General features: G+C 34.4%; 1 protein-coding gene and 1 long non-coding RNA gene across 2 annotated transcripts; both read right to left on the reverse strand.

Annotated features, from left to right (window-relative positions):
* Positions 1-1,317: 1,317 nt before the first annotated feature.
* Positions 1,318-7,757, reverse strand: LOC107104849 (pregnancy-specific beta-1-glycoprotein 3-like). Its single transcript, XM_015404968.1, has 8 exons — positions 7,709-7,757; positions 7,426-7,505; positions 4,981-5,149; positions 4,738-4,811; positions 3,959-4,136; positions 3,785-3,850; positions 3,589-3,666; positions 1,318-2,874 (listed from the first exon to the last, which is right to left on the reverse strand). Exons 2-8 carry the CDS (start codon positions 7,429-7,431, stop codon positions 2,813-2,815), a joined length of 633 nt encoding a protein of 210 aa, XP_015260454.1. The 5' UTR covers positions 7,432-7,505; positions 7,709-7,757; the 3' UTR covers positions 1,318-2,812.
* Positions 7,758-7,826: 69 nt separating this feature from the next.
* LOC107104851 lies at positions 7,827-10,589 on the reverse strand. Its single transcript, XR_001482294.1, has 3 exons — positions 10,459-10,589; positions 10,000-10,165; positions 7,827-7,984 (listed from the first exon to the last, which is right to left on the reverse strand). It is a non-coding gene; the product is annotated as an uncharacterized LOC107104851 (long non-coding RNA).
* Between the last annotated feature and the right edge of the window lie 1,771 nt (positions 10,590-12,360).

A 12,360-nucleotide genomic window follows, 5' to 3' on the forward strand; every position in this document is an offset into this window, starting at 1 on the left:
ATAAGGTGTAGGAAGATGTATTGGGGGATGAGGATAGACAAATAAATACAGATTAGAGATTATTACATTATGATGCAGGTTCTCATTCATTGACTGTGTCTAAAATATCAAATATGTTTTAATAATAATACAATGCATCATACAATGAATTGCATCATATTAGTGTATATAATAGGTCATCAAATCAGTGTCAGTTAACTCTGTCAACTAGGTTGCCTGTAGGGATTTTTAATGTCCAGCAGGTGTCAGTATTCAGTGACACAGTATCGACACAGTATCAATACAGTTTGGTAATGTGTCGAAACGTTTCATGATGCCTCATCAACCCATCACTACTCGAGAGACTGGTTTCCTAGGAGCGAGAAGACAGAGACAATTAGAAATAAGGTTTCTCTAGGAAGATAACTATTTAGTAAATTTAGAGGCTCAGGTTCGCTAACCAAACTTGGCTAACACTGCGGCGTCGAAGCAAGGTCTGGCAGCTGCTTATAAGGGCCGGTCTCCTGATGAGCTGATGAGCGTCAGCTGTGCTGGAGGGCTCCAGCCCAGGAGGATCCACAGCGCACTCTGCTGGAGAAGGTGGAGAATCTCCAGATCCCAACAAAAAGTCAAGTGGATCTAGGAAAGTAGTCCACTGTGAAATGGATTATTAGACTGTGCTTTTTCTTGATTAAATCAGTGTAACACTGTTCTATTCTTTATGCTGAGATGTAGGAAAAGGAAGGAAGAGTGAAAAGAAGCTGTATTCTTCTATAGGTTAGATAAGGGAGAAACATAAACATGTCCTTATTATTCTCACAGTCCTGTTTCTTGATGAACGGAAGACAGTGGTCTGAAATGTTTATCTGATTGAATTGTTGACCCTGATGTACTAAAGTGACTTTCTAGAAAGACTCATTGTTCATGTGTGCGGAGTCTCCTTATAAGCAGGGGAGGGAGGCTATCATAGCAGAACCACACTCAGAGCTGTATTCAGCTGTATTCAGCTGTTTTGCGTCGTTCTCTTCTGCAGAGTAAAATAAAACCTTTTCTTCCTTGCATATCCGCTCTCAGTGCTCATTTTTACTCCATACCACTCAAAGGTTCTGGCAGTTCTTGAAGGATCCTTCTTCTTCTTTCTGATGAAAGACCACAACTGTTCCTACAGTCATATGATGGGTAAAGAGCCAACCAGATCTTATTATTTAGATTAAATAAGCATCTATTTTCAGTTTAATGTGTGTTAGATATTGCAACACAAGGCAACATGTAAAATCACCATAAAGCAAAAACATTTTCACACACAGACAGTAGAAACCATTATGCTTATGTAGCTTATGTCGTTGTTTTATTTTTCGGAAGGCAGCTTTAAAACCGAAACTTTCACAGTCATTTCACACAATAATACATTTAAAGTGTTTATTTACAGTGAGTGTGATTATTATGGCTGATGTCGAAAAAAGTCATTTTAGTTAGAAATTTGTAAGATGCAAATGAATAAATATTTCAAGTATTTATTTACATCAAGTTTAATTTTTTTTGTTTACAGCCAAAGAAATTCTGTCACAATATGTGTAATTACTAAAATGGCTGTAAGGCTGCATCTCTGAAACTATTGTGGGAGAATTCAAGCAAAAAAGTAACTACATATCTTATTTAAAAATGTTCTCTGATGTTTTATGCAGAATTAAAACAGATTCCTTCAAAATCAAAATAAAACTTTCAGAAACAGGAATTATAATGAGTTAAAATGCAATGCAAAAGTCCATAGAAAACATATTTGGACATTTAGAAAAGCCTGGAGTACTGCAGAGAAGACCATATTTAATGACTGTAAGAAGCTGAAGCTGGTTGGAAAACAAAAAAACAAAACAAAAACAAAAGTAACGGTTTTACAGTAGGACTAGATCTTACAAATATAATAAATGAAATTGTTTATACTTTCAGTGGGACATTAGATATTGTCATGCAGTTGCTGTTTTTGTCTCAAAAGATCAAATCTACAGTCAATGGACCTTAGGCTTCAGCTAAATTGGTAAAGTTAGTTGAATAAACAGCAAAATTAAAAGAAAAAAGAAACAGAGAAATCAATAACGTTAAAGTTGCACATTTATCATCTATTTTAAACAGCTTAACATGTTTAAAAATAATGTTTTTAAAAAACATAAGCATGTACTATGATAAATATCTTCATATACATAGTTTGAACCTTTTAATATCACTTTTTTCTTCCCTGTCGACATTAAATTACTTTTCCTCTTTCAGGTCAGTACATCATCAAAAAGTTTTTGACTTAATAAATGGTGGAATGATACGAGATTTTTACTGATCAACAGCATCAAACAAAGCAGATTGGTTTTGGTTTTATTTTTCAGTTGGGTCGTCATGAAGAAAAACAGATCCTAGCCCTATTTTATTTTACTACCTAAAAAAATATTTTCATTTACCACTTGCAATGCACTCACGAGTATGCGTACCCCCTTTTAGGAATCACTGTATAGTCTATGAGTATAATCTCAATAAATTGACTTGAAGTGGTTGATCTTAATATATACTTGTATTTTTCTCTTAAAATGGGGCTGAAATAGCAAAATTTCCAAAGTATTCAAAGAATTTGGGTGTTTAACGAACAGATATGATTTTGAAAACAAACACAGACCTTAAATGACAAAAGTTTAGTCTGATATAACACCTCACAGTTAGAAAAAAGACAATGTCCTTCAAATCAGTGTTTCTAAATATGTGGTTTTATGTGTACTTATATGTAAAGTGGTGGATCTTCAGATGCTCTATGTCTGTTGGTGATAATGATGTAAAAATATAAAGACGATGATCAGGGGGAGCAATAGGATGATGTTGATCTCTTTGCTCCTCGGTATTCAAGCTCCTCCTCATCTGTTCAGAAAACACCAACATGTATTAATCAGCACTCAAACAAATACTGTTAATATTAACAATATTAGTCTTATATGAGTTAAGGCATAGCTTTCATTAAAACTATTCAAGTTCTAATTAAAGAGGATAATGAAAAGATCTGGTCAATTTTTATCAACAATAAATCATCACAACTGAGGGGATGTTCAAGGGAAAGCACTCTAGAATTAAATGCCTATTTCTTTTTAAAATTGGTGTTCAGGCATGTTTCGTGGTGAGTGACCTTGCATAAACTTTTTACTGTACATGTTGACATTTGGCGCTTCGCTCTATAATTTCTCTGCAATGTGTATTTATCTCAAAGCAAAGTACGCTTAGTTAAAATATGATTCCTAGGTAATGTTCTTCTACTGTGATAAAAAATGGCAAACATGAGGATGAAAATAAAACAGGCTAACTGGATGAAAGATTATATCTATATTCATATCTATATCTATAGTCATTGTTAAAATTTAATTAAAAAGGGGTTGAATTCAGCATGATCAGGACAAAAAGGTGGGCCAAACAGTAAGCCTTGGGGTACTCCATGATTCTGATTTCAGATATTTACATTTAACAGTCAATAATTATGAGTTATAAGTCATTAAAATAAGTTTAGTCACCAAGTTTTCCTTTTGTTTGGGGATTTTTCAGCTTTAAAATGAATGAACTAAAACAGAGGAATAAACATTTTACCATTCTCCCGGAGCTTCTTTTTCTTTTTACATATGACACAGCAGCACACAATGATGATGATCAACACTAGAAGAAAACCTTAAAAAGATCAGAGAAAAAAGATCTGAGGTGCAGAAATAAAAAGATTTTTAAGTTGACTTTTATCTTTTTTTTTTTTTCTTTAGTAAGTTTCAGTGTAATTGCAAACATACTGTACCTCCCCCACCAGCAATAAAAATCCAGGTGCTGATTCCAAATAACTCATCTGGAATGCCTGGAAGAACTAATAAAAAATAGAACTCAGAAAAATAACTTTAAAACAAAGAATAATCAACCCAAACATTTATTTTCTAATGATATGATGGCAGTAATAACTAGTATAGATACTTACTATTGTAAACACAGTTATGACTCAAAGATAAACTCTTTTCAGAGCTGCCATCATTATAAACTTCACAGGAGAAGTTCATGTTTTTACTTTCTGAAATTGTTCTTATCAATGAGATTTTTATTTCATTGTGGATCACTTCCCCATTCTGGAACCACTTGTACTGTGCATCATCAGCCTGCTGTGGGGAGAAATATAAAAAGCTGTTAAAAAAGCATATATAGAGGAAAATATTTCAGCATAATTTGATTTTGGAAATATGAGAAAATAGGAACCAAATAACCTTGAAGAAAAAAAAAAACGGTTTTAAAATGACATAAAAAAAACATACATGAAAACTCACTTTGTATTGATAATCATTATTAAACATTATTGTAAAAGGATAATTACACTACAGAGCCTTCCTGACAATTGTAGGCCTGCTTCGGGTTTATGAAACCAGCTAAAGTTTCTAAGGGGACCTTTGAAGGCCCCAAAGTGTCATGATTTATTGCAAAGTTACAGTTTTTTTTACGTTCAGCTCTGCTCCTGGCAGCATTGTCACTAATTCTTCCCACCTATGCAGCTCCATCGTTTCTCATCAGTACTCATGCTTACCCTGCCTATTTATCTCAAACCAGTGACTGATGCTAAATTATTTGAAAGCCTCACAATAAATAGATGTCAAGCTTTGCTTCCACAGCTGATTGTCTGATCATAACCTTTGTCTGGTTGAATATTGGTTCCTCAGTCTAGAACGTTACACAAAGCAGCCTTTCTTTAAGAAAAAAACATGTTCTCACCTGAGCAGCATTGCAGGTAAAGAAGACCTCTGAGCTCTTACAAGTTGTATTTATTTCAGGCTTCCTCACAGGTTCTAAGTGGGTTTGATTAGATGAGAAACATTAGAAAAATTAGTGTAGAACTAACTGAGCTGCTGGCTCTCTTTAGTAACAGGATGGCACATATACTTAAATCCAATTTACTGAATAATAAAAAAAAATTTAAATTATTTTTACTGTTTTTACTATTATTGTAACACTTACCAAAGCACATATTCACCACAGGATCACTTCTTTCATTGCTTATCTTGTTGTAAACTTCACAGGAAAACTGGACTTTTTTCATTTCCACAATCTTTTTTTTTAGGTTGATTCCCGTTTCGTTAATCTGATTCCCATTCTGGAACCATTTGTATTGTGAATCATCTGGTTTCTAATGAAAATGATGAAATATTGTTTAAGATTTTAGAAATTTACCAAGTTTGAGTTGAGGCAGGATCCAAAAAGATTGCTTTTACCTTACAAACATGAAATGCAATAAAGGCTACAAGTATTTGTCCCCCTCGTCAGACAAATGTTTATTCAGACAAAGAAAATTTGTAAATTAAAAAAAAGCTGTTTTCAACAGATGATTTTGTCAAAAAATATAAATGCTTATCTAAACCAATACGGCCAATGTGGCGCTATAACCGCCTATCATATAAAATCATTATTTAACTGTGATTACTTACATTTTTGGGATAGTTTAGATAGATAAAAGCACAAACCCAGAATCTGATAGCTGTTATTCCAGTAGGATCAATAAAGTACTTAAAAAGAATCTATTTGACTACCCGAAATAAGTTGTTTTAAAAAAGCAATACAAAACCCAGAACTGAAGGCATTTTAATAACAGACGATAAATCAACTCACATATATCAGAAAGGGGAACCAGAGTAAAGGTAATTATCCACAAAAAGAAAAAAAAAAAAAAAAAAAAAAAAAAAAAAAAAAAAAAAACATAAAACAGCAGTGACCCTTCCTTGGAGCAGCCAGCCAACTGACACTAGCAAATCAACGACTCTGAAGGGCCCGTAATGGCACTGGAAGCTCTTCATGTTAGAAATCCAGTTTTGTGTGGGTTGTGTTTTGTGTTTTTCTCTCCCTCCACCACCAGGTGGTGCCCTGTCCTCGTTGATCCTCCCACACACCTGCGGCTGGTTGGCTCATCACTAAGGACTATTTGAGCGATCGACTGTCACTACCTCGACGCCAGAGTGTTTGCCAGTTTTGGGTACTCTGGCCAAGCTTAGATTAGCTGAGTCTGAGTCTTTGTTTGACTGCGCCTAACGTAGTTTATCTTTGCCTCTCGGCAGGAAGCCATCCTGCAAGCTGGATGTTTGGCCTTCTTCCCCTGGAGGGATTGTTTGAGTCTCACACTGAGTAGGGGATTAACCTCCACAAGTTCCGTTCAAGTTCTCCCGGAATTCGAAGTGACAGTCTGCTCCATTGATCCTCAGGATCCAACCAAGTCAAAACCTGTCCAACGAGCCCCTTACCTCTGGATAAACCCACACCAACTGGATTCTGGGAAGAAAGTTTTCTCCACTAACGTGAGTCCCGTTTTTCTCTGTTTGTCCAAGCCATCGTCCAAGGTTCCCATGGACCCTGAACTAACCTGTGATACTTCCCTTTCACTTCCAGTTCCGGTTCAACAGTACACTGAGTTTCCTGAATCCAACCCCTGTTGATCTCCTCAATAAACCTGTTAAACTTTTACCCTGGTTCACTGAGTTGTTTACTGCATGTGGGTCAGATCTCTTAAGAACATCATGACACTTCATGCTTCTAAATTAATTCTCAATAGCATTTGAGACCAAAATCACAACTAAAATAATGCAATAAAGAAACCTAAAAGCCCATCCAAAATTTGCCAAAACACATATTGATGATTCCCAAGAAAAGGAGCAACAGTCTAATATTGGGTGGTAGAGCAGTTGTCCTGAGCTGCTTAAGGGATGGTTCAATAGTAAATATAAGTGATATAAATATAAATTATCCTCTAGAAAATCCTGCAGAACAATGCTGGGCTATTCTTTCATGAGCTTAGGTTTGGGTTTTGCACATCAACAACGATCTAAATCACACTAATCCACCTCTGCATGGCTCAAAAAAGAGGTTTTAGAGTGGTCTAGTCAAAGTCTGGACTAAAGTCCAGTCAATACTGTAGGATGACATTCAACAACCAGTTTATACACCTCTAATATGTCCAAATGAAACAAATTCTGCAAAAGTTAAAAAAAGATTAATATGTTAAAGATCGAAATAATCAGCTATTTGGGTGCAATTAGTTTCCCTTTAAAGGGCCAGGTGATTGCAATAACTTTTCCCTTCATAAATAAAATCCTTATTTGGAATCTACTTCTTATATTTGTTTGCTAAGGATGAAAAATAATAATAAAAATTAAGGCTCATATTAAAACAACAATAGAAAAATCTACGACGGGGTAAATACTTGTTCACATTACTGCATAAAAAAAAAAAAAAAAAAAAAAAGTAAAATTTTCCATAAATATAATTTGAGACTTTGTAAAATTTTTAGAAACTCTCTAACATCTCTTAACCTATGTGAGGTCGCCCATTAGCGATCAGTCTTGTTCTATAATGCTTAAAAAAATATAATTAATTAATTAACGATGAAATTGAAAAAATAATTAAATGTGAGCTCACCTGCATGTTTTGAGGAATGCAGGTAAAAGTGACATCTGAGTCCTTGCAGGTCACATTTATTGAAGGCTTCTTCACACGGTCTGAGTTGGTTGGATTAAATCAAAAAGATGATGTGCTAAAGGAAGTCATATCGTGATAAACAGCATAGAGAGCTGCTAAAGCATCAGTCCTCTACAGGAACCACAGCTTTAGGAACTCATGAGAACTTTAAATTATTCATAGATCTTTAAAGATAAAAGTCAGAGATTATCATTGACTGAATAAGTGACCAGTTTATACCCACCCAGCACGCATAACCTGACTCTCCTGTGGGTCTTTTCTTTTCCTGTTTGATCATAAACCTCAGTGAAGTAAACTCCAGCGTGGTTCTTCTTCAGATTTACCAGTTTAAGGGACCCATCTGCATTAATATCACCTTTTTTCCCAATAACAAGGCCTTGCTTTTTTCTATAAATTATTACTCTTTCTTCAAACCTCCACTTCAGGGTATCATCAGATTTTACTGTGTAATCCATAGGAACAGTGATGTTTTCGCCTGTTGCAGCATACTGGTCACAACCTTAAAAAAAAAAAAAAAAAAAAAACTTTTTAAAACTTCATTAGATACAACGCATAAATACTGTGTCTCACACAATTATGTTAAAATTTCAACTTAACATTACCCAAGAAGATTTAACGAATATAAATACATTTCTTTCAATGTGACCAATTCTGGAGTATTTAAAAAAAATTAAAATCAATAAACCTTTAATAGTATAGTGGAGGATACTCTTGCATGCGTTTAATAGTCATTTCCTTTGGGGAGTGGGTACAGGTTTGTGCATGTACATTTTTATTTAAATTTCTTTAAGTGGACAGGGCAGGTCTTTTCAAAAATATGCGAACATCCTTCACTATAAGATGCAAAATAGAACTAAAAACAGTAAAAAAAAAAAAAAAAAAAGAAAAAACTCTAATGACTTTAATATCTTTATGAATTATTGTCAGATTCAACTTGAACTTTCAGTCCTCTTTCATTTAAACCAGACATCAGTATTAGAAAGTCTACTTGTTTAGATTTTATTGACAATTTCTTCACAACATTTACTTTAAGAAAAGAGAAGCAATACCAGAACTTTTTCCTTCATGCAAAACATGCAGACATGGCTAAAATCTTGTAAAACTTTAACAGTCGTCTGTCAAAATCTAAAGGAACCAAAATCTGTTTGAGGGAACCCACTATATCAGCCACTAACAAAAACTACATGGCGGTGGCTGCATCATGCTTTGGGGTTCACTGTGTTTTAATGGGCCTTGGATTTCTGTCAAGAAGAAAAATACAATCTGTCCTAAACACCATTTATTTCTGACCTTAACCCTTTAAAGCCTGATCCAAGAATAAAACAAAACAGAAAACTACTTTTTTTTTCGTTTGAATTCCTTATTTGCACTTTTAACAAAATATGTAAAAAGAAAAAACAGAAGTACATTTTTGATATTAATAATTTATTACTATGCGATAAGTCAAGATTATTTTTTGTGTAGTCTTCTACTGGCTGTTATCAGGTATATCTGATCGTGTACAATAGGATTTTGAGCAAAGTTTTTACCATTAAATTATGAAAAAGGTGTCAGAGTCAAAACATTTCAGAAACCGCATGTATCAAGTATGATACATTTGGCATTATAGGGTTAAACATTTAGGTTTCTGCTAGAAAGATGCTGAAGATAAGAGACATCTTGAGATCATCATAAGAACTTCTTCAGCAGAGGAAATGTTCAAATTCTTTGGGCCAGAGTGCAAAACTACATATTTGTGGTTAACTGAATGCGGGTGTAGACAAGAGAAGTCATCACAATCTGAGAGATCTGAGGAACTTCTACGAATCACATCAACTTTAGGGTATGCAGCCAAGTTATTTCACTTTGAATTCCTATTTTCCTGTTAACTGATCAATGCAATTCTATGCAACATTTTGCACACAAGCATTGAAATAAATGTCGGAAAGAGTTAAAATAAATCCAGATAAGCGAATGCATTTATACCTTAAATACCTGGAAATGGAACAGCAGTGCATGGAGAGAAAAATGAATATGAATCTGTTATATTTGAATTTAACTTACAACTAAAAGATATGTACAAAACCAACAAAATTAAGACACTGAAAATAAATATATACAATGGAGACTCTTGACCTCAAACATCTGTTTGTGGTGCAACAATTTCCCCAAACAGTACATCCGCTCTCAAGAAATACGTTATTGAAAACGGCATTATTTTATTATTTTACCATTTAATTAAAGAGTTTAAATCTAATTTACTGAGCGATATAACTGGCCGTTTTTAATTATTTTCTATCTAAAATGTTATCCAAGCAATTAAACAATCCAACCGTGATTTAGAATGGTTTACTGAAGTCAAATGGAAAACATGAACACCTACACAACTGCGTTTTACACCTAAAATGGAAAAAGAAAAATGCAACTGAACAAAGACATGCAGCTGAAAACAGAAGGTCAGAGAAATAAAGTCAAACTTAACAGATCTGCTCTTTTAGGCTCCCCTAGAATCCATTAGAATGAGGTATTTCATACCTTGGGTTGCGACGGCGAAGCAGCAGAGCAGAAACACAGAGAATGGAGCCATCTTCTTCACTGTCTCCATCACTTTGAGATAACTTTCCAACATCAAGGTTATTTCCTGTTTTGACTTGTATGTGGGCTGCCTTTCTGTCACTGCACACTTCCTCTGTTTTTTTAGCTTTAAGGAGAGCATAATCACAATAGTTACATAGTTACATAATCACAATAGTTACTGCAAGAACCTTAAGGCATTAAGAAGAACTGTTAAGACCTTAAAGTGATGCGATTCTTTATATTCTATCATATGGAGTTAAAGTGTCTCTTGGCACAAAGGTAAACATATAAACCATTTTTAATTACTACCTCTCATAGTTGAGATAAAATAAAATTCGAATATTTCTATAAAGATTCTGCAAAGTACGCACGGATAGAATATGAAGGTTATTTAGATTAAAAAACAACTTTACTCACCCTATATCTCAATCAACCGTAGTTCTTGCAGATGTGAAGCTCAATAAACCCCTAACTTGATAAAACTGTGCAAAGAGGTTGGTTTCTGACTCTTGACGCTCTGTCCCACCGTCAGCAAGATGGGGGATGTTTGCAGCCTTGCAAGCAGTAACTACAATCGATCCGCTTGTGGTTTCACAGCTCAAACCAGACCAACAGCTGTATTTTATCAGATTCCTTTTAAAAAAATAGAGCACTGAAAAGTATTCATCTCATTATATTTAGATATAAACCAACATAATGATATTAAATATTATCAAATGTAGGGAAGCTGATGCATGATTTTCAACCTTGTTACTATTATTTAGCCCTATTTACTCTAAATAAACCACAACCCAACTGTTACCTTTAAGAGTGAAGTAAGATACAGTTGATCTGGGATTGTTAACATAAGGTAACCAACAGCAGGAGTGGTTGATTCATTTATTCATCGCTAGATAGTAATTATTAGTTTTTGTATTCTTTGTTTTCCTGTATGCACATATACGTTTTTTCTCCTTTACTTTTAGTGCATTCTTTTTATTTCTTTGTCTTTGTTTTTGTTTCCCCCTCCACTGCAGTTAGTTTTTATTCTCTTTTTTAGTTTCACATGTCTTTCCTAGGCTTCTCCTTGTGGTTTTTGATGATGTGTTTCCTTTTTTACCTAGTTTTTGTTTGATCATTACCCAATAAAAGGTTACCTCTTAGTTTCTCTTTGCTTCTTCTGCATTTTAAACAATGGCTTTTGATTTAGATCATGGACAATAACACCATATAGTGTAATTTCACCAAAAATATATTAAAGTTCTCCAACAAACAAGTCCATCTCTATCGAATTAAGTAACAATTAGTTCAGGATTATTCCAAATTCATCCAGTTAATCCCATTCATTTTGGTATTTATTCAGATCCAATTATATGCAGTCCAGCACATAAAAATGACCCATATTTTGAAAACATTATGTCACTTAGATTACTTAAATTTGATATCAGAGCTTCAAATGTGACCTTATCATAATTTCTCCAGAGTTTTCTGAAAGTTCACTTGTGATTGGCTGTTGAATTCCTAATAATGGCTCCTGTCCTGAAAACTTCTGTGGCAAAAAAGGCTGCTCCATTTTTTCCAAATCGCAAAAATTGCAAATCTTCTTTTATAAAGTAAGCTTGTCTGAGCGACGCAAACAGCAACTTTTAAACAGAGCGTGCACAAGGAGAAATGGGTTCTTGCATGCTCTTGCATGAGTTAAATAGGGGATCCCTCTCAGAAGCGTGTGCATTTTCTTTTTTAAGTGGAGAGGGCTGGTCTTTTCAAAAATTTGCCAAAATCCTTCACTATACCTTAAAGATTAAGGTTGAACTGATGTTTGGAAAAACTCCTTCAATTCATGGTTCCATCAAATGCAGCGAATAGTGTGGTTTCTGAAACAGGAAGAAAGCTCTAGACCATCACTCCACATTCTTCATGTTTGACACTTATGATGTTAACATCCTAAATTACTGAGTCAGTTTTACACCAAAAGACCAAGTATCCCCCCCCACTTCAAAAGTGTACAGCTTTGTCTTTATCAGTCCACAGAACCGTCTCCCAAAAGCTTTGGAGAATATAAAGATTTTTCTTTTTTTTTTCTTCCAAATATAAGATGACTCTTTATGTCTTATTTGAGTCAGTAGCAGTTCTAGCCTTGGAATTATACCTTGGATGCCATTTCTGCTCAGTTTTTTCAAATTTTCTATTTAAAAAAGCAAAGTCAGAGCCTTGTGATCATAACGGCTATTTAAATTCCTTTAACAAATAACTGTAAATACAGAAAACATTCAATCAAGGAAGAAGGTGCCCCATTTCCTGAAAGATACACTATATTGCCAAAAGTATTTGCTCACCTGC

Source organism: Cyprinodon variegatus, unplaced genomic scaffold (assembly GCF_000732505.1).
Source record: "Cyprinodon variegatus isolate N-32 unplaced genomic scaffold, C_variegatus-1.0 Scaffold1919, whole genome shotgun sequence".
NCBI lineage: Eukaryota > Metazoa > Chordata > Actinopteri > Cyprinodontiformes > Cyprinodontidae > Cyprinodon > Cyprinodon variegatus.